This window comes from Ursus maritimus, unplaced genomic scaffold, assembly GCF_017311325.1.
Source record: "Ursus maritimus isolate PB19 unplaced genomic scaffold, ASM1731132v1 scaffold_10, whole genome shotgun sequence".
Lineage (NCBI taxonomy): Eukaryota > Metazoa > Chordata > Mammalia > Carnivora > Ursidae > Ursus > Ursus maritimus.
The window spans coordinates 27,534,572-27,560,830 of NW_024423344.1; the positions used below are offsets into that span (position 1 = coordinate 27,534,572).

The following is a 26,259-nucleotide window of genomic DNA, read 5'->3' on the forward strand; positions in this document are numbered from 1 at the left end:
CCCCCCCCCCCCCCCCCCCCCCGGTACCATAAGGCTGTCAGCGGGTTCAAAGCAGAGAACACCGACAGCCGACTCAGTCCTCTTTGTTCTCTCATTATGTAACAGTCCTGCTGGACAAAGTCACATAACACGGTACAGAGAGAAAATTAATCATCGGCTAATGAGATGGGGATGTGAAAAGAAGTTTGAAAGAAGTAATTTCGAGGCCCCTATTAGGGCCTATTCTCGTGGGTCTCCCGTGGGCACGGCTGGCTGATCCCAGGTTCAGGGGTGCGAAAAGGGCATGGGGGGAGGGGAGGGAGGAGATACAGAAGCTGCCTTCTCTGGGCCTACACAGCGCTTTTGCAGTCCGCCACATGAGAGCTGGTAAGAACCCATATAGCAGCGGGCACCGACGCGATGAGGTAGGGGGCTTTTCAAAGGTAGGTCTGTCTGAAAGGTGGATGTAACTGGATGTGGTTGCCTATGAGGTTTTAAACCAGGAACTGAGGAAGGGGAAGTGTCATTAAAAGAAACAGGCAAGCCCTGAAGTTACTCACTCTGTCGGGGCGTGTGTGACAGAGACGGGGCAGGGCGGATGACCTGGGCACTCAGCGGTTTGCTATGGAGCGCATTCCGACACACGTGAACACAAGCGTGAGGGTGTCAGCAGGCCGCAGAGCAGGGCAGATCACGTAGCATGAACTTCCAACCCGAGGAATTCAGAGTGGCCCCCTGTGCAGTGAGAATCTGGCCTTGGCCGTCAGAACTAGGAATCAGCAAGAGTTCAGGAGAAATACATGTTAGGGGGAACGAGTCTAAATAGATCTGTCTAAGAGGGTCTTCTTTTCTCCCTGTGGCTGAGCCTGACCTGCAGGGAGAAATCAAAAGTGGTGGGAACTTTTTTTTTTCTAAGATTTTATTTATTTGACAGAGAGAGACACAGCGAGAGAGGGGACACAAGCAGGGGGAGTGGGAGAGGGTGAAGCAGGCTTCCCACTAAGCAGGGAGTGCAATGCTGGACTTGATCCCAGAACCCTGGGATCCTGACCTGAGCCGAAGGCAGATGCTTAACCACTGAGCCACCCAGGTGCCCCAAATGGAGGGAACTTTAAGAAAGACTTGTCTTGCCATTGTATAGACAGTGAGGGCCGGAGAGGGGAAACTCCAGACAGAAGGAGATCCTAAGAAAAAAGGTTTTGGAAAATCCAATGGAGAATGCAAACTCTTTTATTTAGTTTGAAAAAATCAACCGTAAAGTTTTATGACAGCATCCTGCAGAGACACGACATATGTATTTTAGTCGAAGAAGGTCATTTGACGTGTGTCAATTCCATGATGGGACTGCCAGAAAGACTCATGCAATGAGCTGATGTGACACTTTCAGTGCAGGCCTGGCACAAAGCAAGCATTCGAGTGTGGCCACTGTTTTTTAGTCATAATGTACCAGGTCAGCCACAAGGATAGAGTTCAGAATCAAGAAGGGTCAAAAGCACCGCTAATCCTATAGGTCAGATTCTATGGGTCCTATTTCTGGGGCTTACCCTAGACTGCAGAAAAGGTGGGTTTTAGAGGAAGTCACTTATGGAAGGACTAAGGGAAGCGGGGTCACTGAGGCCGGGCTAGAGAAGACTCAGGTGCTCCTGTGAGCTTTCCTCGTGGAATTGACGAGCAGCGTGGGACAGAGAAGCAGACTTCTGACAATAGCCCAGGAGAGCAGAATAAGGACAATGGGTTCAGTACAGGATATCAGGTCCCAAGGCAACATAGGAGTGGTGAATTTCTTGCTGTGAAACCTTTAGAAAAGGAAATGGATGGCCTTGGGAAGTAGCAAATAATCTGTCATTAGATGTGTCTTAGGGAAGGCAGGATAGGCAGATGTGGGGGAACTCAAAGGCACACTGGTGAAGCAAGCAGGACGTCTGATCTCAATTTCAGCTCCACTCTTAACTAGCTGTGACACTTTGGGCAAGTCACTTAACCTCTCCAAGCCTCCATTTTCTCATTGTTCAATCAAGAGTGTCGGACTAGGAAATACTCCAATCTCTTTCAGCTTGGAAATTTCACCATCTGTGGTGAGGCCCAGTGTCCTTTGCTTCCTTGTCAAAGTGACCCCCTCCACACCGGCCTGGCATGCGCGGGCGTGGTTCTTATGCCTCAGCTCTGAGGCCCATTGTGTCTGAAGAGCACGTTTCCGCAGGTCCAGAAAACAGAGCAGCTTACTTTGAGTGTGAAAGTTCAGGCCTTTGTATGCGCTGGTGTCAAGTTCAAATCGCCCAGCCCCCAGTGTGAGGGACTGTCACAGATCCTTTGATGGGCTCTTATTTCCTGCTCACTGTAATTATATTTGGTTTTCAAGTGCATGCTCCATGCACAGGTGGCTGGAAAGATCTGACAGACTTCTTTCAGTAGTCATTGCCTCTCTGCAGCAATTTTGATGAGAAGCTTGGAAATTCTCTTCACTCGCTGCCGTGTCATAGTTTCAAACATGGACACAAATCTCCCCACTCAAGTCAACAGTCCTTCAAATAGCTGTTGACGGCTGCATTCCTCCATCCCGCCAGCATTATATCCCCAGTCACAGGAGACAGAGGGTTTTATTTATGGAATGAGGTCTTTGTTTATGACGTGAGCACAGCCTGGCTCCAGGAGCTCACCTTGGGTATACATCCTGCGTTCAAATAGAAAACATACCTCACCACCTTCGGATCTCTCTGGAAAGATCACAGAAGCATCACCAATGTTAACTTTCTTAGATTCGGCTTGTAGGCATTCACTTATAAAGTACGCTCTAACGTTAACGTATAATCTGTGGGGTTGATTTGTTTTTAATAAATATGTAGACATCTTCAAGGTTGGGTTTTTTCCACAAAGGGAAAACCTAAGAGCGATCCCGCCTCTAGGCAACTGGTTTTGAACATTTCTTCTAAGAGAACATTAAGAAGTGTCTTTTGTATTTATGATCCTAATAAATATATTTTGAGAATACCTTTTCTTTTTTTTTTTTAAGACTTAGTTATTTATTTGAGAGATAAGCATGAGCAGGAGGGGGACAGAGGGAGAGGGAGAGAGAGAATCTCAAGCAGACTCCGTGCTGAGCGCGAAGCCAAACGCAGAGCTCGATCCCATGACCCTGAGATCATGATCTGAGCTGAAACTAACAGACGCTTAAGCAACTGTGCCACCCAGGTGCCCCAAGAGTATCTTCTCTACACACCCATAGAAGTCATCCTTTTTAAGACTCAGGTCAGCTATCACCCCCTCTGGCATTCCTATCATGACCCTGTCCCCCCAGTTAGTTTCCAGAACTGCCTTAACAAAGTACCACAAACTCTGTGACAACTTAAAACAGAAACATCATTCTCTCAGTTCTGGAGACAAGAAGTCAGAAAACAAGGGCTTGTCAGGGCCATCCTCCCTCCGGGAAGGAACTAGGGAAGAATCTGTTGCCTGCTTCGTTTCTGGTTTTTGTTAGCGATTCTTGGTGTCCCCTGGCTTGCAGCTACGTCACTGAATCTCCACTTCCGCTGTCACATGGCATTTTCTCTGTGAGCCTGTGTCTCTCCTCTGCTTATGAGGACACCAGTCGTATTAGATTGAGTATGACATGGTCTTCACTTGATTACATCTGCAAAGCCCCTGTTTCTAAATGAAGTTACATCACAGGTACCAGGGGAGTCGTGACTTCAACCTCTCTGTTCAGAGAGATACGATTCAAGCCATTACAAACCTGTATTCCAGCCTGCTTTCTGTGCTCGCCTTCTCTGTGCTTATCGCCTCCTACTTAAATGTCTCACAACAGTTGTCATACAGTATTGTCATTTTCTGTTCAGGACTTTTTGCCGCCAGACCGTCACTTCACTGAAGGAGCGACTCATTTAATATCTTTATAGGCAAAGTACCTAGCGGAACTTCCAACACCTAGTAGGCACTCAGATGTTTGTCAAAAGAAATACTTCGTCGTCATCATCATGATCCTTTATGTGTCTACAGTATTAATAACATAGTTGTATAAGGTTACATAAATATCATACATAAAATACGTACTTATTAACATTGCACATAAGTGCTACCATTTGTAGTGTACTCACCATGTGCCGAACATTATGTTAAACACTTCAGATTTTTTTTTTACATCCCATTTAATCCTCACAAGATTATTAAAATTTAAATATGATTATCCCCAATTTGCAGGTACTATAAATGAGGCTTAGGAAGATTCAATGTCCTGAGGTCGCACCACCAGTGCGTGGGAGACTCAGGGCCTGATCGCAGGGTACACTCGGTTGCAGATTTGGGCTCCTAACACGTTGATACGCTGCTTGCACACGGACCGTGCTCTCTGAGGCTCCCATTCTGTGGAGGTGGTACGTCTGGTGTTCATGCTCACATTTACCTGAAGAACACACGGAAGCCCAGAGAGGTTAAGGGACCGGTCAGCCCTAGGGCCCCTCAGCTGGTGCCCAGGTCCTTTCAGTTCGAGTTCACCTTTTTGCAAACTGCTTTCGTTTGTTGACCATGAAATGATTTTTAAGAGTATTAGAGAAAAGGAAGACATGGAATGAAAAGAAAAGCATGTACTCTAATAATCTGTGAGTGTAACTGACATGGCCGAAGGGTAGGGTTGTCAATTGCAATGAACAGAACGCGCCCATGTGTCACGACGTAGTTTCTCTGTCCAGTGATGATGGATCATAATCTGAGGTGATTCCTCTGGAGAAAGGAGGGGAGCTTCTGCATGTTGCTCAGAGCCTCTCCAGCCTGTCTCTCTGCCCCGGCCCCCACAAGCGTGGCATGTCCCTGGACTCAAGGTCCCGTCTGGGCCTCAGGTACAAGGAAGGGGGCCCTGGGGCCCTGGCCCTGCCTTCTGAGGACTCAGCATCCAGCTGGGCTTGACCCGGGTCGTGCTATGACCCAGACCCCAGGACTGATAACTGGGGTGCCCGTCTCCCTCCACAAACCCTAGGCTTTTGTTCCCGTGTCTGGATCCTGCCTTCTCCAGCCTGAATCCCAGCTCAGGTGACCTCCCTGATTGTCAGTTTCTCTCAGCCTCTGACCCTGTCACATTGCTGCCAAACCTCACTTGCACCTGGACTGAGTCAGAACCTAGATCAGGCTGGCTCAGGCCCAAAGACCTGCCAAGGGAGTGTCCTGCTAAAGCTGGCCTGCCCGCTCTTGTGTTTTGTCTCTGCCCAGGACTAGACCTACTGCTAACCTCTAGCCTGATTACTGCCTCTTTCCTCTTATTATTCTCTTGGAACGTGGTGCCCTGTCTTCTGGGCCACACTTGTTCCTGGTGCTGACAGTGTATCTTTGTCCCCTAAGCCCCAGCCCAGCCCAGCATCCACACCCACACCTAAGCTAGTTAGGCCCTGCCTTGACCAAGACTGGCCTCTATTGCCTTTCTTCCAAGTGGGGTCGAGTTCTCATTTCAAATAATCAGACTTCAGTGAGGCGTTGATGGGAAAGGGCAGAAAGGGGGCCAGCCACTGGTCGGGGCAGTGGACAAATAGAGAAGGAGGGGTGAGGTGCAGCACAGCCGGCGGGGGGCCTCTGCCTGGCAAAGTGCACATCTGACCTTCACTGGAGGCCCATCCCAGTGAGAATAAAGTCAGAATGCACTAGCTTGAAAGGCAAGATCCCTTCTCCTCTAATCTGACTGCCGTGGCGCCTCAGGACACCGGTCACAGTGTCGCTTGCTCACCATGCTGTAGCATGGACATTGATTGGAGTCCCCCGGGCCGATGAGGCTGTCCCCGGCCCGTCTCTTCCTGGGCCACTGTGTCAGCCTTGGTTTACACTTCTCAACTCTTCTGCTGAATTTGGTGCCCATCTTTCATGTTCTCCTTAAACACGGTGATTTCCCCAAGTGGGGACCATATTACGGTTCCTGACTCCATATCTTGGCAGTAGGATGGGCCCAGGAAATGCCAAATGAATGAAGGAAAGAAACTGTCATGCCTCTTCACGTCCTGAACACAAAACCGTAACCTGCCCTCTGCAACATGGTCGTCTAATTGATAAAACACCGGACTACGTATGAATCCGTAAGCAGGATTTTTGTTTCTGGTTGTGTCTTGTCCAGTTGGGAACTGACAACGAGAAAGAAACATTTGCTGAGCTTTGGCCTTGGCGCTTCTGTGCTTGCTGTCTGCGGTACAAAGGGAGGCTGGACAGGGCTGCGGTCTTGGAAATAAATAACCCTGCCTCTTGTTTAAGTACAATTTCTAAAAGAAAGTTCTACTCTATACTTAATTGGATTCTCTCTTGCTGCAGTTTAAGCCTTCTTCCTCTTTTCCCTGAGTGGAATTATAACTCATTATCTCTGAAGTTCACAGGGGCAGCTTTTCTAAGCAAGACAAGGCACTGACTCGTAGACCTTGCATTCTCTCCTCACCTTTGTCTTCCTGTGCATGTGTCTTTCTCAGACTCCCAAAAAGTGTGCATTTGCTTTAATGAGTTAGTACATAATAGGTTCCTGTGCTATTTGAGAAAACAATTTCCATCTGTTCATATATTGTTAAAAAGTAATGGGTTCTTACTTAAAAATAAAGTCTAATCCTTCCCTACTTCCTCCTCTCAAATACTGAATCTCAGATCCTTTGAGGTCCAACATAATTTAAGTGTTAATTCCTTTCTAAGCTCTTTTCAAGCTACTGCACTCACCATGCAGATTTCATTAAACCTCAGAGTCTCTTCATATTGATGTCTCAGAAAAAGCAAAGTAACTCCTGCTCTATATTAAAATATTTTGCTCAAGAGTACTGTCTTTTGTCCCCATTTCTAAAGATGTATTTATTTATTTGGCCTTCAGAAAGGAAACAGAAGTCTGTTACAACTAAAAGAGAATGCAAGCGGCTGGGCTTCTCATCTCATTTGTGGGAAACATCTGGTTATTGTAATTCACAGGGTTCGCTGTCCTGAGCGGTTTCAGCCTTAAATCACCCTGTGTTGGCAAACAACAGTGAGGGCCGGGCCAGGAAAGAAGCAGACGGATCTCATGCACAGAGTGAGATTAAATAAAGGCATACGCGTGCCAGTGTTTCAATTTCTATTATATTCACCTTGAAAGCCAATCTGTTGTTTCAGGGATGATGCCACTGAAGACCATTCTGTTCTCGAACTTCGTCCTTTAGACTTGGCATCTGGATCAGAAGGATACGTCTTGACTTTATTTTCTAAGAGCAGGGAAAATTTTTAGTAGTGACGTGTATCAGGTGAATGATCAAGTTGGGTCATTCTACATGGAGACTTGAAGGTAGTCAAAAGAGACGTGTTTACATAGGGAGCCAGAGACCGAGGGCCTGGTGCTGACTCTGCCATTTGATTGCTTTGTGATGTTGGGGATCCCAACTCAACCGCTTTCTGCCTCAGTTTCTTTATCTGTAAAATGAGGATAAGACCTGCGAAACTTTATGAGGATTTTAAATGAATAACCCAAGTGTGAATCTTGTCTCTGTCACATCCCAGATTTTATGTCTCTTCTATATCACTTGTTTTGAGCAATGTCAGCATAGAATCCTGGACTACCAGGGCCCCAAGAGATTATTCAGCCAAACAGTCCCATGTTACAGATGAAGAAACTGAGAACCGCGATTACAGAGGAAGTACCTAGAATGTCAAGGTGATTCCTTTGAATGAGAATGCTTACTTGGATTTATACTTACAAGTTGTTTTTTTTTTTTTTAACAAAACCAAAATTGGAAAGAAAAAAAAAAAAACCAACCTAATTTCATTGAAGTCATGCCAGTACACTCTCAAGTTAGATGGATTTCCTAAGAAATGGGACAGCAGTCCTCTTGGGGGTTATAGATCACGATCACCCTGCTTATTCTGCTCAACCCAGAGGAAGAGCGGAAATATCCAGGAGGGAGAAAAGATAAGAGAGTAAGAAAAGAAAAGGGAGTTCATCGCCGAGGAGTCGCGGAGGGTCACCATGACCACTCCTGGTGGCCTGTGTGCCTGTGTGTCTCCCTGCATCATCACACCACCAGTGAGATTGTCTGCTTTCTGCAAACAGAAACACTCTCCGGGGAGGGAACCCTTCACAGCTACTCTCTGATACTCAGTACAGTATTCTAACACTCCCTGCTTGTAAATAAATCTTACTTATTTAGGAAAAGAACATCCCTGTATATCACCATTGAAATTACTTGTTTCATTACCACATTAAAAAAACAGTTCATTGCTTATATTGGAAAACCCATTCTTTTGGCCCCCTTTCATTTTTTTAAAAGATTTTATTTATTTATTCGACAGAGATAGAGACAGCCAGCGAGAGAGGGAACACAAGCAGGGGGAGTGGGAGAGGAAGAAGCAGGCTCATAGCGGAAGAGCCTGATGTGGGGCTCGATCCCATAATGCCGGGATCACGCCCTGAGCCGAAGGCAGATGCTTAACCGCTGTGCCACCCAGGCGCCCCTCATTTTTTTTTTTTTTATACAGAGCATAAATTTGTTTTTTGTTTTTCTTTTTTATAACAGGGCATAAAGACTTCAGGAGGGTGGTCAATTATTTATTTGTTGATTGAATTATAGGAAGAAAGTGAAATTATCCAATGGAATGCAGAAATGTATGCAGGCTGATTCTGTGCCTGCATGTCCTTAACCCAGCCATAGTAATCACTCTTTGTTTTTTATTTCCTGGGGGAAATAGGTGAGGTTGGACCTGAATGCATCATTATAAAGTATGCACATATAAATTGAACTTTTCCAAATCTAGGTCACTTGGATAAGAAGGCTCTTCTGATAAAACCAGATTGACAATTAGATTCACAGGGCACTTCAATGTTAAATGATATTCTTCCCACATTCTGGGTCATAAGGCAGCCAGCGTAAACAATACACCGATGTTAAGAAACAGAAAATCACATTCGCAACAATAGCAAAGCTTCATGGTGCATGGTTTTACACTTTAATATGCTATGTTCTGTTCTGCCATGTTAATGTTTTAAGTGATATAATTTCCTTTTCATGTAGGTTTAAGTTCATCTTTTTATTTTCTCTTTACCTTTCTGGAATAGCTTTCTATAATGCTACATCTTATGCCGGGAGACATTCCTAAAAAAAAAAAAAAAAAAAGGTAGAAAGCATAAAGTCAAATAATCTTTGCAGGAAAACAGCAAAAATAACAATGAAAATTGATTTAAGATCCTCCCAGCCAAAATGTTATCTTGTGTACTTTACAGACTCAATCTGTGTCCCAGGCTTTGATCCAGGCCTCAACATGATGACTGGGATCACCCCCATTAACCCAATGATACCAGGCCTGGGGCTTGTACCACCCCCACCGCCAACAGAAGTGGCTGTCGTCAAAGAAATAATCCACTGCAAAAGTTGTACTCTTTTCCCTCAAAATCCAAGTAAGTGATACCTGTGAGAAATATATGCTCCTCAATTTAAATTTCTTTCCCTTTTTTTTTTAACGTAGCATCGCATGCACTTTCAGATGTGACTCAGAATTCTTCCACATGGATGCACAAAGTGGGGATCCATTGGGCATGAGGCTTTTGTCTCTAGATTAGCACGAATGTATGGGCCTGTGTCCAGGGGTTCCATCCAGGAGCTGAACTGACATCGTGAAGCCATGATGGGATGTATATACCCAGCATTAAGAATCTTTTTGCACGCAACGAAGTCTAGCATTTGCTGCAAAACATAGTGTGAAATATGTGAGCATTTCCATCCATCTTCACAAATGTGGGAGAAAAACTCTGAAATGTGCTTTGCTAGATGGAAAATTGAATTAATTTCGCAGTTAGCAATTTGGGGGGGAGCCCGCATCTCAGAGTTTCTGGGCCAAATGGCATTTGCTTGAAGGAAACATATATTTGATGAAATAAATGAGCCAGATTTTTTTTTTAATTCAGTCTCAGATACTAAGTTTATGGGCTTAAATAGCTAGAATTTTTTTTTATTCAGATTAATCAGTGTTGCCTTTTTGAAGTGGACTTTTCAGGCGATTGCTTTAGTAATCTACATATAAACTAGGTAAAATGTTGTGACAGTGTACGTTTTATCTTTTCCTACAGCCTCCCCCAAATGTAATCATTGGCTCATTTAAATGTGAATAGTAAAAAAAAAAAAAGTGTTGTCTTCAGGCCTCGTGTTTCCCCAGCAGAGCAAGTACTGCGCATGCTCACAGGTCCTGCTCTCCGCCTTGCTGATCCTTTATCCCGCAGCAAGACAAAGCAGATAACAAGCCCCAGTTTTCCATCATGCTGTCGTCTCATCATGCTTTGTACTTCGTGAAGTTTTTTCCCCCCATTTTCTGGGCTTCTATATTATGAAGGAGAAATTAAATTACGCTAACATTTGCTTCATCTCTGTTCGTGGACAAGCTTAGCCACCCTGTGTAGAAAGGACCACAGAAAGTAAAGGTTGGGAGGAGGAGGGGAGAGGAGGTAAAAATAGGGCAGCCCGCCATCAATGTAAGTCCGCGTAGACGTTTATCACGACTCAGAGTGGAGAAAGTTACTCTGCAAGTTCCACGTTCGCCAGGTGAACCAGCAATAGCGCAAAATAAATAAATAAATAAATAAACGGCATACCCTTCTGTTTCTGTTGTGATCATTAGATCTTCCACCTCCTTCCACAAGAGAACGACCTCCCGGGTGTAAGACCGTGTTTGTCGGAGGATTACCAGAAAATGCTACTGAGGAAATCATTCAAGAAGTCTTTGAGCAGTGCGGTGATATTACAGCCATTCGGAAAAGCAAGAAGAATTTTTGTCACATTCGCTTTGCAGAGGAATTCATGGTTGATAAAGCCATTTACCTTTCCGGTACTTTGCATTACATAAGGGGTTTTCTAGACATTTTGTTATGTTTTGTGATGTTAATATCAGCTTATTTCCCTTTTGCCTTAACGCACAGTAAAGTCCTCACAGTTCGGGCTGGAAAGGGAGGACCTCTGCCTTTTTCCTTGGCTGCCAGAAGCTCTATGTTAAGTCTGTGAGGGCACCTCGCGGCAGGACGGGTTTCCCACCACCAGTCTTCAGGAATTCCATCGAGTTTCTAATTAATGTTCTCAAGTGCTTATTAGATGAAAAGCAATATTATGAATACTGAGGACCATTATTATTAGGGGATGTAATTCCCTGGGGGAATAAAGTACTCTCCCAGCATAATTTCAGTTTTTCAGAAGTGGTTCACTTTCTAGACCCCAGGGTACCAAATCAAGATCAGTGTCCTTGCAGAAAGTAGTCCGTAGGTCCTAGGGGAAGGCCCGATATCATTGCCCAATTGCTAGCGCATTTAGGTATCCTGGTAAAGACTACCCCAGGATACCCGCTTCTTGGGCGCCAATTGATAGGGGGAGATTTTTAATGTTGAAATTGGACCTAGTGCTGCCCGTGGGTGTTGGAGCGAGCGTACCGAGGCTGTCCTCGAGGCCTTTGCCAAATGTAAGAGCTACACATCTGGTACTGGTATGTGGTTTGAGAGAGATGTGTGCTTGGATTCAACTCATTGCCATTCCCTCACGCTCTCCTGCATATTCCAGTCTGTCACTCTGCACACCACCTCTCTATTCCTGAGGCAAAGCTAATGAGGGAAGGTGAGAAAAGAATAGGGAAAAAAAAAATCTGAATGCTACTGCCAGGCTTAATTCTTGCAGGCAGCTCCTGCTGCCATGGAATTCCCTTGCAAACCCGAAGCCTTGGGGTTATTCCAACTCTGCTGCAACTTTCCTGAGCCCAGGTAGCGATATGGAGAACTTTAAAACCCTTATTCCAATAAAACCTTACCAAGGGAGTGGGGGGTGGAATCTGAAAGCATTCTAAAATAGAGATGGAAGACGAAACATAGAAAAAATGTTTTACAACACACACATAGCTGTGTGTTTTATTTTCATGTATTCTTGGGCCATAGCATCAGAGTAATCTATTACACAGTTGGGGATTCTGTCGCGTGCGTGGCAATGGGTCTCACATGCCTCAGGCAAGATAACCTCTCTCTGACCCCCATTTTCTCGTCTGCAAAATTGAGGTAGTAACAGTACTAACTCATAGGATTACTATGAGGAATGAATCAAAATAATGGATATTAAGTGCTTAGCAGGGCACCTGCAACAATAGGAACCATTCAGCAAATGGTTGTTTTTAGCACAAATATCCTGAAGATGGTAAAAAAGGACTGAGTCTCGTTTCTCACAGACCTGCCCCGGGGAACCTGGGTTGTAACGACAGCTCTACCAATAAAACTATTACTTTACTCCACCTGATTAAACGAGAGGGTCAGAGTAGATCAAAAGTGCATTTCAGGTCCAATGTAACACAGTGTTTCAACACAATCAGAAACCCCATGAGACATTGCCAAAGGGGAACAGGCCCAAATTGAGGCACGTGAAAGGTATTCCTGTATTTATTCCTTGACGCTAGGCTCTTCCCAACTTGGACCCTGGTCCTGCTTCTGAGCCAGGCTCCTGACTACTCCTTGGTCTGCCCCTTTGCGGCAGGAGGAGCCCACAGCAAAGGCCTTACCTCCAGCCTCCCTACCTGGAGGCACAGGGTCTCCCAGCTCTGCCTCAGCCACCCTGGGGAGGTTGTACGTCAGTCCAGGGGAGATCTGAAAAGCCGATTAACTGGAGAGGCAGGAGGGAGGGAAGGCTGCTCGTCCTGTGTGTGAGCTCCTGCAACCCCATACCCAGCTGGAAGGCCTAATTTTAGGACAGTTGAAGACCAAGCTAATTTTAGACTCAGCCTCATCAAGATCTCTTTTAAGGCCTTAATGATGATGTTTTGGTAAAAGAGAGGGTACTTTTTAGAACCAGAAATATCTGAAAAGTGATGCTCTGGACATGAGCAGAAGGGGGTCCTAGCTCTGGACCCAGGGCCGCTGGCCAGCCTTAGGCGGTGCTGTCCGCTCAGCTGTTAATGTATATGTCACAGTGGCCGGCTGACTTGTTAAGTTTCTATGACCCAGAACCAAGATACTCTCTGCTTTAGCATGAATTCTGCGCATATGTGATCGGATGTTTGCGTTTTGATAGGTATTGTTATATCTTCCCAATTTTAGAGAACACCATTTAAACCTAGGAGTGAGAAGGGCATAACAAGAATCAGATGTGAGATCTGTTTTGTATTTGTAACTTCTCAAAGGTGTGAAGTGCCCTACAGGGAAGAAGTCAGCCTCTGCAGGGATTTTCAGCTGAGTTTTCAACCCAAATGCCGAGATAATCCATTGAAATCTACCACGGAGATCCTGAACACCAGTGTAGTGCAGCCTGGCATTTCACAGCGGCGTCTCATTTGCAAAGCCCCTACCCAGCAAAAGTGCTCATTTTGCTCTCTCCTCTGGCAGCCCCCACAGCTGTGATCCTGCTGGGACCTGAATTTATGTTTTTAAAATCTGAGCGCCCCAAACGGAAGAGCAGCCTCAAAGCCAAGTCTTCTTCATTTGAAGTGAGGCTGGCTGGCTGGTTTCGGTTCTGTTTGTGTTGATTTTCAGATCAAGTTTCTGCACATCATCTTTATAAGTTGGGTAGCTCGCAGTAAATCCCCCCAAGACTTCCAGAGCCTTTTTTTTTTTTTTTTTGGTCTAGCTCTGCGCTCTTTGCACAGGCTCCCATGGCCTCAAAGATTGCGCGGACAATTTGTGCGGGGCTGCATGCCAGATGAGGTACTCCAGGGCTGTAAGGAAGGCAGCGGTGAGGCCTCTTGATTGAAGGTAAAATATTCTCCCGTGTGCCCCAGAGGATAAGTGGAAATAAAACAGCATTGCAAAATTGCCTGGTAATTGTGGCTTTTGCAGCTGCTGAGAGAGAATCGAGCAGCATTTTCTAGGGGAATGAAGCAATAACCTATGAGTGAGGTGTTGTGGAATTTACTTTGTAGATCTTTTTAAATACCATAGATATTCTTTATTTACTCCTACTCCACCTTTTTCCAAAAAAGAATCTAAGAACACTTATGCAATAGAGTTACCATAAATTGAAAATGTAACACCAGGGCCACAGAAACGCAGAGAGGGGGAAAATGCTACATGCTAAATTTGTCTCCGAGCTTCCTGGAAGCCAGAGGGAAGAAGGAGTTACGGTAAGTGCCCTGGTTCTTGAGGTCATCCTCTCAGCAACAGTGGCTTGAAAGATGGGTAGGGGACCCTCGGAGACACCTCCCAGAAGTGTGTTTATCCCCAAATGCGTAATCAGCTGAACTTGGCAGTACTTCCTCATCACTGGGGAGAAGGGTAATTGCTTCCCACCTCCTGTGGGAAGAATGCAGTGCCTTTCATCTGGGGGAAAAAAAAAAAAAAGGCAAAAGCTCCCCAGGGTGCCTTGAGAGCCCGGACAAAACGATGCCCTCATCACGGTGGTGACACTGTGACGCCACCGGCCTTTCCGTTCCTTTCAGGTTACCGGATGCGATTAGGCTCTAGCACGGACAAAAAAGACTCAGGCCGCCTGCACGTGGACTTCGCCCAAGCCAGGGACGACTTCTACGAGTGGGAATGCAAGCAGCGGATGCGCGCGCGCGAGGAGCGGCACCGGCGCAAGCTGGAGGAGGACCGGCTGCGGCCGCCCTCGCCGCCGGCCATCATGCACTACTCGGAGCACGAGGCCGCGCTGCTGGCCGACAAGCTGAAAGGTAGGGGGCCGCCCTCGCGTCGCTGCCCGGGGGGGACGGCCCGCCCCCAGAGACCCACCGCGATCCCCGCATGACCCGCCCCAGACGTCTCGGTCCCTCAGGCGTGCTGAGTGCGTGCCCGCGAGGTCACTCGGAAGCAGGAGACGCTTGGCTTCCTCCTGCTGCCCGGACGGAGCCCTGCCCCTTCCCACCGGTGTTCTCGGTGCACGCGTGCGTACGTGTGCGGTCACTCAGCACGGTTCGTGGAAAAGGGCGGGAGAGTCATGCGCAGCAGCCCCAGCGCGGACTCCTTCTTCCCACCTGTGTTGCCCGAGGGAGGCTAGTGTCTCCCGTGGGCGGGCGGGTCCTGGAGTTTCCGCCCACCTGGACTCTTGACAGGGTCCCCCTTGACGCCCGTGGGAAACGGCGCTGGGGTCTGTGGAGGGTAGAAGAGAAAGGTAGAAAAGGATCCTCGCCGTCTGAGATGGAGTTGAAGGGACACTGTTGACACCTACAGAATAATTAGGAATAAAAACGAGTACATTTCATTTCTTCAGAATTTGCTGTGCTCCTTTCACACGTTGGATGCTATGGGGGATTAAGCCACATGGAGGCTTTAGTACCTGACCCGTGAACTGCAGATGATTGGGGCGGGACCAGATTTTAGCTCGGGATCCCACGTATGTGTGAATTCTCTTCCATTACTGATCGGAGTCGCGTAATCTGAGCGGCGTCTGCATCTACGGGCAAATGACGGTCAGACCTTCCTCAGGCCGTTGGACGCGTCAGGTTAGAGTAGCTGGCCACACCCAGGTGTCTCGAGTAAATGATTAACTGCAGTACAAAGCCAACCACAGGGCAGTCAACCAACATAGGAGCAACGTGCTTTGGGAACACAGGGGCAAGTGTTGATGAAGGTATGGAGAAAACCTTCACAGAGGAGACCTGTGCAGGCTAAACAAGGTTTTCTTTCCCAGGAGAAGAAGGGCCTTAAAGACATTCCGCTCAGAGGCAGGTGCCCTAGGGAAAAAAACACAAGCAATCAGAGAGGAATGCGGCACAGGAGAAGGGCAAGGGGCCTGATCCAGCTCACCTGAGAGTGGCATGGAAGTTTCTAGAGCAAGGTGGAGCAGGAAGAGCAGTCTGGGGCCAGATGGTCTGGCCCCGAAGGCTGCTGCCGGATTTGGGTTTTACTCCCTAAGCAGCGGAGAAGCCATTAAAGATTTCGTATGAGAAGAGAGATGTGATTGGTCCTTGGAGTGTTTTAGAGCATAGCTAGTGTACTGCTGGCAGTGTGTAAAGTGATTGGATGTTTTCACTAAATGCAATGTGTGAAAGCTGCCCAAAACCTATTTTAGGAGGATAGGAGGTTGACATTCTGTTTCTTTAAAAGAAAATTCTTTTAAAAAGGACTTCTGCTTCTAGCCCTCATGCCCTGTTCAGGCCTTGGGATCCCCTAATCGTAGCTGCAATGCCCCCACTGTAACTACCGAGGGCTCTTTTGCCAACGGCCCGTGCTCTGCTGCTCTGGGACGGCCTGTCTTACAGACATAAATACATAGGCCATGGGTGTCCCTTTAACAAAAACCACACAAAACGCAAACACAGGCATCATCTTCTTTTTCCATCCAGGCTACAGTGTACATAAGGAGTGGCCAGAATGAGAAAGAGCAACATCCTCAACCAGGAATGTTGATTGTGGAGCAAGTAGTTTTTTCTTTCATTTCCTGCACATTGTGCATTAGCAGCTTACGTGCTATGCCAGACGTGACAGGAACTAGCGTCTTGGTTCTGTGACCTCTCGGAGGGATTTCACAAAAGCTTGGCCTCCTCCTCTCCTTTTTAAGGAACCAACCCAGAAATGTCTATGCCCGTAAGAGGAACATGGCATTGCCTTTGCCGTGAGAGGATCACAGATTGGGATGTCAATCGGGTGAAGTAATTTGCAAGCTTCGCCATTTCAAAAATATATATTTATATAGATGAGTATAATTTGCAGAATTTAGGAGCTGCACCTTCGCCAAGTACTGTGTGATCCCTTGAGAGAACAGATTGGAAAATTTAATAGATGGCAGTTACAGTAGAATGAACTAGCTGGGGATACATCTCAGGCAACCAGTCAGGTAATATCAAGCTTGACAATTTCAACCCAAGCACAGAGTTTGGAATATAAACAGCATTTAATTGCTTAGGAAATTGGCTGCCTCAGAGAGGAAATCCACTCTATGCTCCTTATAACACTGCAAAACCAGGCTGGAGGGGCCAAGGAAACTGCTTCCCTGAAGATGATTTCATTGATGTGGGGATAAAAAAAAAAAAATACAGTCAAAACCCAAGGTAAAGAAGCCTGAATAAAAAAGAAGGTGGAAATACAGTCTGAAAAATACCTAATTGGATTTGATTTTTTTTCCCTCCCCTGAGAAATCATACTATCTTAGGTTTATTACCAACATTTTCCCCCATTTTACATTGTACTTGTTTATTCTTGCAGTTTTCTTTTTGAGAATCAGCTCTATCTAGCAAAATCTGTACAAGCCAACTCTTTATAATGACCGACAAGGCCCTCTACATCCTGCCCAGCGTTAAAACTATGCACATAGTAAATGCGTAATGCCTTTCTCTCTTCTTCAGCGATTTGGACCTTTGAGCATGTTGCATTTCTGATCACTGGTGGCACCAGGCGTGGTCAGAGGTGTGGGGGAGGGACGCGCGGCCAGCATTGCACAAATATTTGTGTCACTCTTTACCATATAAAGGGGAACTGTGCAAATGAGCACTGGGGGGGGGGGGGGGGGGAGACAACAGCACGCAAGCCCCTGCCTCACAGAGTTTAGACTTCTGGTGTGATAGAGACGATTACAAAGCACCGTGTACTTCCCGCCATCGTGTGTGAGAAGCTCTGCAGGCTATCCCAGGAGCCACCCGGATCCCAGCTGGACAGCGACAGGGTGAGGGGGCGGATCTTCTGAGACCAGCTAACCCCAGATCCGGTGGCCACTGGGCCTTCTTGAAGGTGGAGGAGATGTCAAGTTGTAATCATGTAGTATCTAAGGCAGGGTCTGTTACGTTAATACAAATTCTAAAAAAGAAAATTAGCAGGCACCCTGCTGATTAAATAGACATTGTTCTGAGACAATTCAGCTTAATGAAGACTGACTGGGAAGTAACTGCTCACAGACCCAAAGTTTATAGCATGGCTTTGAGAAAGTGAGAAGGAGCTCAATAACACCATAATTACACTTTATTGGAAACAGTAGCACCAGGCAGATGAGATAATGAATTTCAGTGTGTCTAACACAGACCATCCACCCCTGGAGGAACCCTGTGTTTGGACTGTGGAAGGAAGAGATTGATTAGACGGTGAGAAAGATTATATCCTAATTCACTGGAGATTTCTCCTGGCAAGAGCATTTAAAAGTTTTTGTGTACTTTTTCCCCCCTTTGGAAAGCTTCACATAATCTTTCATTATGTGATGAAATGAAGAGTTTCTGCATCAGGTGAAGTTTTGACAAAGCTTTGAAGCAGTGCCCTTGGGATCCCCCTGGTGTCTCATCATGAATTCGGTTCTCCCGGGATCAGCGTTTATAATTTCCGGAGGGCTAGACTCTGATTTGCATACAGAATGGCCCCGTGTCAGCCTGCTGGCGGGGGGGGGGGGTTGGCCGTGGTGCCGGCATTTTGCTGAGACGGTTGTCAATATTTATGGTTCCAAGAAAGTAAAAATCGATAATGCTGTAAGCCAAGTGGAAGTTCCATTAGCTAAAAGCCAGGCTTCCTTCTTAGGGCAAGGGAAATGAGAAGCACAGGAGCCTGCTTGAGAATCACTTCCTTAGGCGTTATTGACCTTCACAGAGGCAAGATAGGCCATGGCATCTAGAAACATTTTGCTTGATCCAAAAGCAGAAATAACCAGTGCATTTTCGTTTTGCCGCCCCCTCCCCCTAGTTTTTTCATTTTTACAGCTACTACAGAGTTGGGGGCGAGTGTGAGTGTGTGTGTGTGTGTGTGAGTGTGTGTGTGTGTGTGAGTGTGTGTATGTGTGAGTGTGTGTGTGTGTGAGTGTGTGTGAGTGTGTGTGAGTGTGTATGTGTGAGTGTGTGTGTATGTGTGAGTGTGTGTATGTGTGTGTGTGAGTGTGAGTGTGTGTGTGAGTGTGTGAGTGTGTGTGTATGTGTGAGTGTGTATGTGTGAGTGTGTGTGAGTGTGTGTGTGTGAGAGTGTGTGTGTGAGTGTGTGTGAGAGTGTGTGTGAGTGTGTGTGTGTGAGTGTGTGTGTGTGTGTGTGTGTGTGTGTGTATATGTGTTGGAGGGAGAGGGGTGCATTAACCATTTGTATCGCCTTTCCTGCTACCTGCGGTTTGGAGGATAGATAAGGTTACACCCCTTTTAATGGTTCATTGAGCAGCCAAAAAATGGAGACTTGTTTAGGGATGTCCAACGTTGAGGGACACATAGTGAAATTTTAGGGATGTTTTAGTAGTAATGCTTGGCCATCCTGGAATCCCCCTTCTGCATGGGTCAATATATGACTCTACACTGTAAGCTGTTTCCAGCTGTCATAGAAGCCAGAAGTCAGTGATAGCTGGATCATCACACCATTCACACGATTCAGTGTGTGTGTGTGTGTGTGTGTGTGTGTGTGTATACCACCACTTTTTGGGGAAAAAAATGTGTTGTAGAACATCTTCCTTTGATCTCATTCTCAGGACATTTTATTCAACGTCAATCTCCTCTCCTGTTGTTCCTTTATAGACCCAGCCATAAATAAGGGTATTACAGCCCACCTAAGTTTTCATATTCAGTGTTCATGGCCTGGCTCTCATCCCACCTATTGTTCTGAAAATCAAGTCCACACACAAAGAGGGAGAAAAAACTGCTTACCAATTTGAGTCCTTTTCCCCTTTGTTATCTGTTCATCAGTTTGATTGAAGTTCACCGTGTGCCCACCTGCTGAGTCCTGGGCTCTGCGTCGTGGCCCTGGGGTTTCAGATAGGACTGCAGCACGGGCCTGGCCTTTGAGGAGCTTGTAGTTCAAGGGTGGCTAAAGGATATTCTAGCAGTGGAACCATGACTTACAAATATAAAAAGAACATGTGCCAGTGATTTTACTAAACTCATTTAATTAATGAGAGAATCAGTAAGATGTTAAAAACTGGTTCAAAAGAGAATTTATCTGTAATGATTTATATTTTCTACTGGACAAAAATTCACCTACATTGTTATGGAGAATTATTTGCATTGTTATCAGCTCCGCAATTCATATTCTGTCCCTGAAGAGTTATAAGATAGCCTGGCCAAAAACAATTAAAGATTCACTCCCCTATAGAATCAGACCATTCTGGGGGCTAGGGGGCAATGGAGAGGGTTCTCAGGCCCATGGCCAGCATTTTACTGAAAGGATCTACAGTAGTCTCTATGCCCATTTCCAAGTTGTGGACATTTTTTTTCACTTTTTTTTTCCCCCTGGAATAGGGATGCCAGGTGCTAAAGCAGCTATTCCTCAAATGGGGGTGGGAGAGGTTAGGGACAAGGATTTGCAAAGCTTGTAAGGATCACATCAAATCCTTTCAATATTCTCTACTATCTCAGCTGCTACTTTCCATTTTGGGGTTTTGTCATCTTTTAACTTAGATGAGCTCCCAGCCAATTTCCCTGGTTTTCATTGACTGATTTCTTCCAGCGCTTCCAAAACTTGAATGTGCAGATGAATCACTTAGAGTAGGATGCAGATTCTGAGTCAGGAAGCCTGAGTAAGGGTGAGTCTGCATTTTCAAGGAACTCCCAAATGAGGCTCAAGCTTCAGGTCTTTGAATAGCAAAGATTTATCCCATGTGGAATTTTTTAAATGCCTACTATGTGCCAGGTGCCCAAGAAACACGGAAGAGGGAGGACGAGGGAAGGAGGTTGATAAAGACTGAAGCGAACAGAAATGAAATGAGATGGGTATGAATTTAGGTAGTGACATTGAAGGATGATAGTCATTATAATATTATTTATTCCTCACAAAACTAAAGTTGGTCGTTATTTCCCCAGAATTAAAAATGCTTTCAAAAGGATTTTTGAGTCATTTGACAAGCTGGTTAGTTAGTGCCTTACTGAAGAAGGCTCTGCTTCCCTGTGATTGTCTGACATCCTTCTTAACTTTCATTGCCAGTGGTAATGACCTCAGAGTTCTGAAGGGTAAAGGACCAGCTAGCTTAACTGCCAGGAGAACATTTATCTCTGGGAGACACTGTGCAAACACTCTTTAACACGAAATTGACATGTTTCTTGCCCGCTGATGTTTCCCAACTTCTGACCACTGAGTCTGTGGCTCTCTCACACTCATCACTGCAAGTCTATTAGAAATAGCATAATCAAATATAGATAAACTGCAAAGAGAAAAACTCCAAGTGGCCAGAAGATTGAAATATGTTTTATTCTCATGTGAGCCCTTCAGAACTGGAGACCAACCCATAAACCAACAATCACTATATAGAGTGACTAATGTTTAAGTAGCAGGATATGTAGGGAATTATGGAAACATAGCAAACAGACACCTAATTCATGTTAGGGCTACAGAAAACCTGCCTTCATGAAAGACACTGAACTGAAGCTGAATCTTGAGGGAAACAGAACAGGTGGACCAGGAACATGAAGGTTCCGGGAATGAGTGCACAGACACGCAGAGGCTGGGGGGCACGGCCAGGGTGTGTAACAAAGGGGAGAGCGCTCAGGGAATGGGGGATGGATAGAAGAGGAAAATGCAAATCAAGAAAAGTCATGGGGCAGGGGCGCCTGGGTGGCACAGCAGTTAAGCGTCTGCCTTAGGCTCAGGGCGTGATCCCAGCGTTATAAGATCAAGCCCCACATCAGGCTCCTCTGCTATGAGCCTGCTTCTTCCTCTCCCACTTCCCCTGCTTGTGTTCCCTCTCTCGCTGGCTCTCTATCTCTGTCAAATAAATAAATAAAAAATCTTTAAAAAAAAAAAAAAAAAAGAAAAAGTCATGGGGCAAACGTGCAGTAACCTGGGTGTGACATCACGAAGACCCCGATCAGAAAACACTGCACTATTTTTTAATGAGCAAATGGTCCATAGTCCCTCCTTAATGCACCAATCTTCCCAATTCTTACTGTGGAAAAAGCACGTCTGCACATTCTATTTTCTAAATGGCACCCATGTTCAGGGTTATGCCTAAGCATGTTCACAGGAAGTATTTGGAATTTTTATAACTGCATCTTTGATGTGATTTTTATGAGCAGTGTTAATTTCTTTTTGCATGAATAGCTTTAATAATGCTGCAATTTAAATCCTGTTTAAATTAGTTGATATTGTTTTCTGTTTTCTCAGTGATCTTCCCACTGAATACAAAATTGAATTTACGGTTGAATATTGAAAATGACCGCTCCCAATACACTCCTGTAGCCATTCAGAGTGAGTTGCTCGGTCAGTCTTAATTAATATAAAGACACTTCTTACATACCAACAGATATTGACCAAACTTACCAATTGTGCCTTAACTAATGTCTTCACATTTAATCTGCATGTCAGTACATCAATTATACATTGGTCTGGTAGTTTTAGAAAGTTCAGAAATGAGGATAAAATTGGGAGTTTTCAAAAGTATATACTTCTTTTAAGCTAATGGAATCCTGCCTACAATTACTTGTGTTACATATTTTTTTTAACACTTGTTAAAACGTAAGCAGGTCTATTGCCTGCTTACTTTATAAATTGTATATTTTCAGTTGCTTAGTCCTAAAACTGCTGTTTCTCTTTCTGAAAACTATCAATTAACTTATGATCTGCTGGTGAACTTACGCTCTCTGTCTAGGAGCGAAGAACAATAAAATTTGGTTTTCAGATCATTTGAGCAAACGTACCTTTTAAAAACTGAAGTGTGTTCTCCCTGACAGTAAATTAGTGTATTTATGAACTCAGTGACCACAAGCAAGAGAAGGAAAAACAACCAGTAATAGGAGGGAAAGATAGAACAACATCGTTCTCCTAGTAAGCTCGACGACAAAATCACGGAGGGTTTTCTTTGTGTTATGCAGAAAGTCCCAGCAAAGGGGAAAAATGGTACATGGAGTCAGTGTTTTCTTTTTTGTTGCTGTTATTTTTTAAGAGGGGGAAAAAAAGATTCTTATAAGCGTTAGGTTTATTCGTGCTGTCTTTTGGGAGGTCCATTCTCCTAACATATATTGGCAGGGAGAGAGGTAGAGAGCGCGCGCGGGAGGCAAAATTTATTCTGACTGTAACGGTCACAGTGGGCCTCTCACAAACATAATGCTAAATTATGGGCCTCTCCATGGGCTGAACGTAATGTTAAGTTGTGTGATGGATTTTATCTTACACAAGCCGCTCCGGTCCATGAAATGAGATAAGAAACCGCTGTAGCTGGAGTTCACAGAGGGTTGAGCTCAGACTGAAATTCCAGAGTTAACAAAATTGGATGAGCCAGCTGTGAGACCGCACGCGTGCGTTCTGTGCCTGTGCGTGGAGATCTTCGAGGAAAGGCACCTTTCCTTTGCGCGGTGCCCCGCGGGCGTTCCCAGGGCCTGTTACGTCCTCTGGTGGAGGTGTGAGGGCAGACGGGGCAGGTTTGCCCTGAAAAAAAGGTTGATTCGCAGCCCCAGACTGCCCCTGCCACAGTGGGACAGGGCCGGGGTGGGTGTTGATCAGTAGGGTGTGTTTGGTAGATCCTTCCACCCTGGAGAAAGCAGAGCACACCCCCCACACACTGGGTCAGGCTGATCGTACCTTCGTTCCGGACATGTACCTCTGGTCCAGCAACAGCCCCAGCAAGGAAGTTGTGCCCCATCTGGGAGGGGGCCTCTGGCAGAAAAAGTACTAGAGGTATTTCTACAACACGCTATGAAATTCACCAGTTTGTATGATGTGTAACATACCAACAACAACGGTTGATTAAAAAACATTTGGTGAGTGAGATAAAATAAAACTCCTTCACCAAATATGAATCACGCTCTGTCCAGTCACTTGGGGTGTGTGTGTATGTATAAACAATATATAATGTACAAAAATATATAATATAGAAAATATATGCAAACACAAAGATACACACACCATGTTTCTGATGTTCGTCCAGTGGAGGGAACATAATAGGCACTCAGTATTTATCAAATAAATGAGTATGAATCTGAATCCTCCAGTTTAATTTTGCTCCTGATTTTTAGAATTCAGAGCCTACCTAGTTTTCTTGAAAAACACAGGATACTTTTCTGAAGTCCCATTTTCCAAGGCTAGCAATACATAAGTGGAAGACTTCTGCCCTCAAGTTTGCCTGGCAAGTATGCAGTGAGCCTTCAGCAGTAGGTCGATTAATGTTGTGATAGTTGACATACAACTTCCAGTTCTAATTAACTTAATTACCTTCAACCTTGCTTTTTTTCCTACTTCTAAGCCATACAACAGAGGTCTGTTCCAGTAACCGTTCCCAAACAGGCAAGTTTATTTGCTTTCTTTCAAATAACTATCATTTATTTACAGGTGGAACCTCATTCCCCACCCCCATACCAAGTTCAAATGGGTTCCAATAAGGCTTCCAAACGGCTTTGGGAGAAAACACCGACCACCCAGATAACAAGTCCTCTTTTGTTGAAACCAAGGAAATATTCTGTTTTTCAACCTAATTAAATATGTTGTATTAAACCTAAGATGAAATTAGTTTTGAACTGTAATAGAAAAAGAATTGGCTAATTCCTACTACCGCCTTGGGAATAATATCTTCCATTACATCCAATTTTAAAATAGTTTAATCTTCCACCCATATTTTGACACTAACTCAGCTGATTCCAAGTCAGAAAACTAGTATCATTGTATGGTACATCTGATGAAAGGATAAAGAAGTGGAGACCAGATGATGACAGTTTTTCAAGCCAGTCTTAAGAAAGAGGAATCAGGGTTTGGCATACCGCGTTACCAAGAATAGCCAGAGCAGATGTAAAACTGAACTCACCAGGTTCGTAGAGGAGAGCGTGAACCAGCATTTGTTTCTTGGATGGCTCTACAGCACCATGGAGTTCGAGGCAGAAGGGGAAGCCACGTGATGCTCGAACAGTTAGTCTTGGGAAAGCTAATTTGTCAAGTTCAGAAATTGCATCCATTAAGATGGTCCGTGTTCTGTCTTTTGAGAAGAACCCAGAGTAAAGTCCATTTTCTTACCTTGGCATGATTTGTACTTGGTGGTTTTCCATTTCCAGATGATAGCAAGTTTTCAGAGGCTATCACGGTGCTCCTTTCCTGGATCGAACGAGGGGAGGTGAATCGGCGTTCCGCAAACCAGTTCTATTCCATGGTGCAGTCGGCCAATAGCCACGTCCGCCGGCTGATGAACGAAAAAGCCACCCACGAACAGGAGATGGAAGAGGCCAAGGAGAATTTTAAAAATGCCTTAACGGGAATCCTCACTCAATGTAAGTACATCTTGGGGGCCATGTGTTTTTGTTGTGATTTTGCCTTTTCTTTTGCATTCATTGAATTTTTGTTTTCGTTTGGGGGTAAGTAGTTCAATAATTTCCCATTTTACTCCATATTGAATGGCAAACCTCATAACCTATTTCATGTTCTGTGGCAACTTGGAGGAGTACGGACCCTGCCCTGAGAGCTTACTTCTCAAGGTGAGCAACGTTTCTGTAGCTTTTCCTCAGAACGCCAAACCCGGCCACCAGGGCAGGGCAGCCAGCTGCTTCTGTGCCTGCGGGACCCAGCACAGGTCACCCACACCTGCGGGACGGCCGCCCTTTACCTGCGGGCTGGCCCCACACGCGGGACGTGACCTGCGTGTCCTCCTAGTGCTGACAGTAGGAAGCAGACCCCAAACACATTGTCCTTGAGCTCCGTTTAGGATGAAGGCACCATCAGAAAAACTCCTCCTCAGGATCCTTTATTTGAGGTGAGCTTTGGTTGTCAACATGGGCAACTCAGGAGTTGAGGTTTTTCTACAGTATTATTTTTTTTTTTTGTCCTTTCTTCTTCTGGAAAGCAAATTGCCTTAAGTGCTTAATGCTGGTGATTTTTCATGTCCAGACCCTAAATTGATGAAGGGGGTGTAAATGGGCTTTCTCATAGAACAATAGTCAGGGTAATTACCCAGGGCTCTATTCAAAAAAAGGGCGTATATTTTTTCTCCGGGCACTCTGTCTGTGTCTGTAGTTAACGTCACAGAGGCATAACACATTACAGTTGCTGATGTTTCCTTGGTTGGTAAAAGCCATCAAATGACACTGTAACAATGCCCTGCTCCATTCAGTACCAGGTGCAGGGTGCCACGTGGGACGGTGACATATGCAATTTACATATTCATTCTGAGAATGAGGAATATTTTCAATGATACAATGTGCCAAAAAGGCGATCGCCTCTTTCATCAGTGTAAACCCAAGGGATCATGTATCTATCTGTTAGGATGGGAAGAGAGAGGGACACAAAAAACCAGGCTCTCGAGTGGAAAGGTGTTCTGTATGACTTTGTTGTCAGAAGACCATTTTTTGCAGCAATGTAAAAAATATAAGAAACTCTCAAACATGAACTCTGGCAAGTGACGAAATATCTAGTATGAGACCAACGTGGAACACCTGTCTTTATAGAAAAGGAAAGGGAAAAACAGAAGTGTTGTCTCATCAGACCATTGTCAGACCACTTTCCCTCGATGCCCAGGCATGAGGAATGGCCCTTCCCTGGACCACATAGGCCCAGCAGTTCTGAGGTTAGGGTTACTA

General features: G+C 45.3%; 1 protein-coding gene across 4 annotated transcripts in view; it reads left to right on the plus strand.

The window, feature by feature from the left end:
* ENOX1 (ecto-NOX disulfide-thiol exchanger 1) overlaps window positions 1-26,259 on the plus strand; it is a 541,200-nt gene that overhangs the window by 375,944 nt on the left and 138,997 nt on the right. For all 4 annotated transcript variants that reach the window (XM_040623096.1, XM_040623115.1, XM_040623105.1 and 1 more), the window contains 4 exons: window positions 9,167-9,340; window positions 10,555-10,761; window positions 14,329-14,562; window positions 24,745-24,957. In XM_040623096.1, coding sequence (XP_040479030.1) covers window positions 9,167-9,340; window positions 10,555-10,761; window positions 14,329-14,562; window positions 24,745-24,957 — 828 coding nt within the window. The remainder of the gene's footprint in view (window positions 1-9,166; window positions 9,341-10,554; window positions 10,762-14,328; window positions 14,563-24,744; window positions 24,958-26,259) is intronic.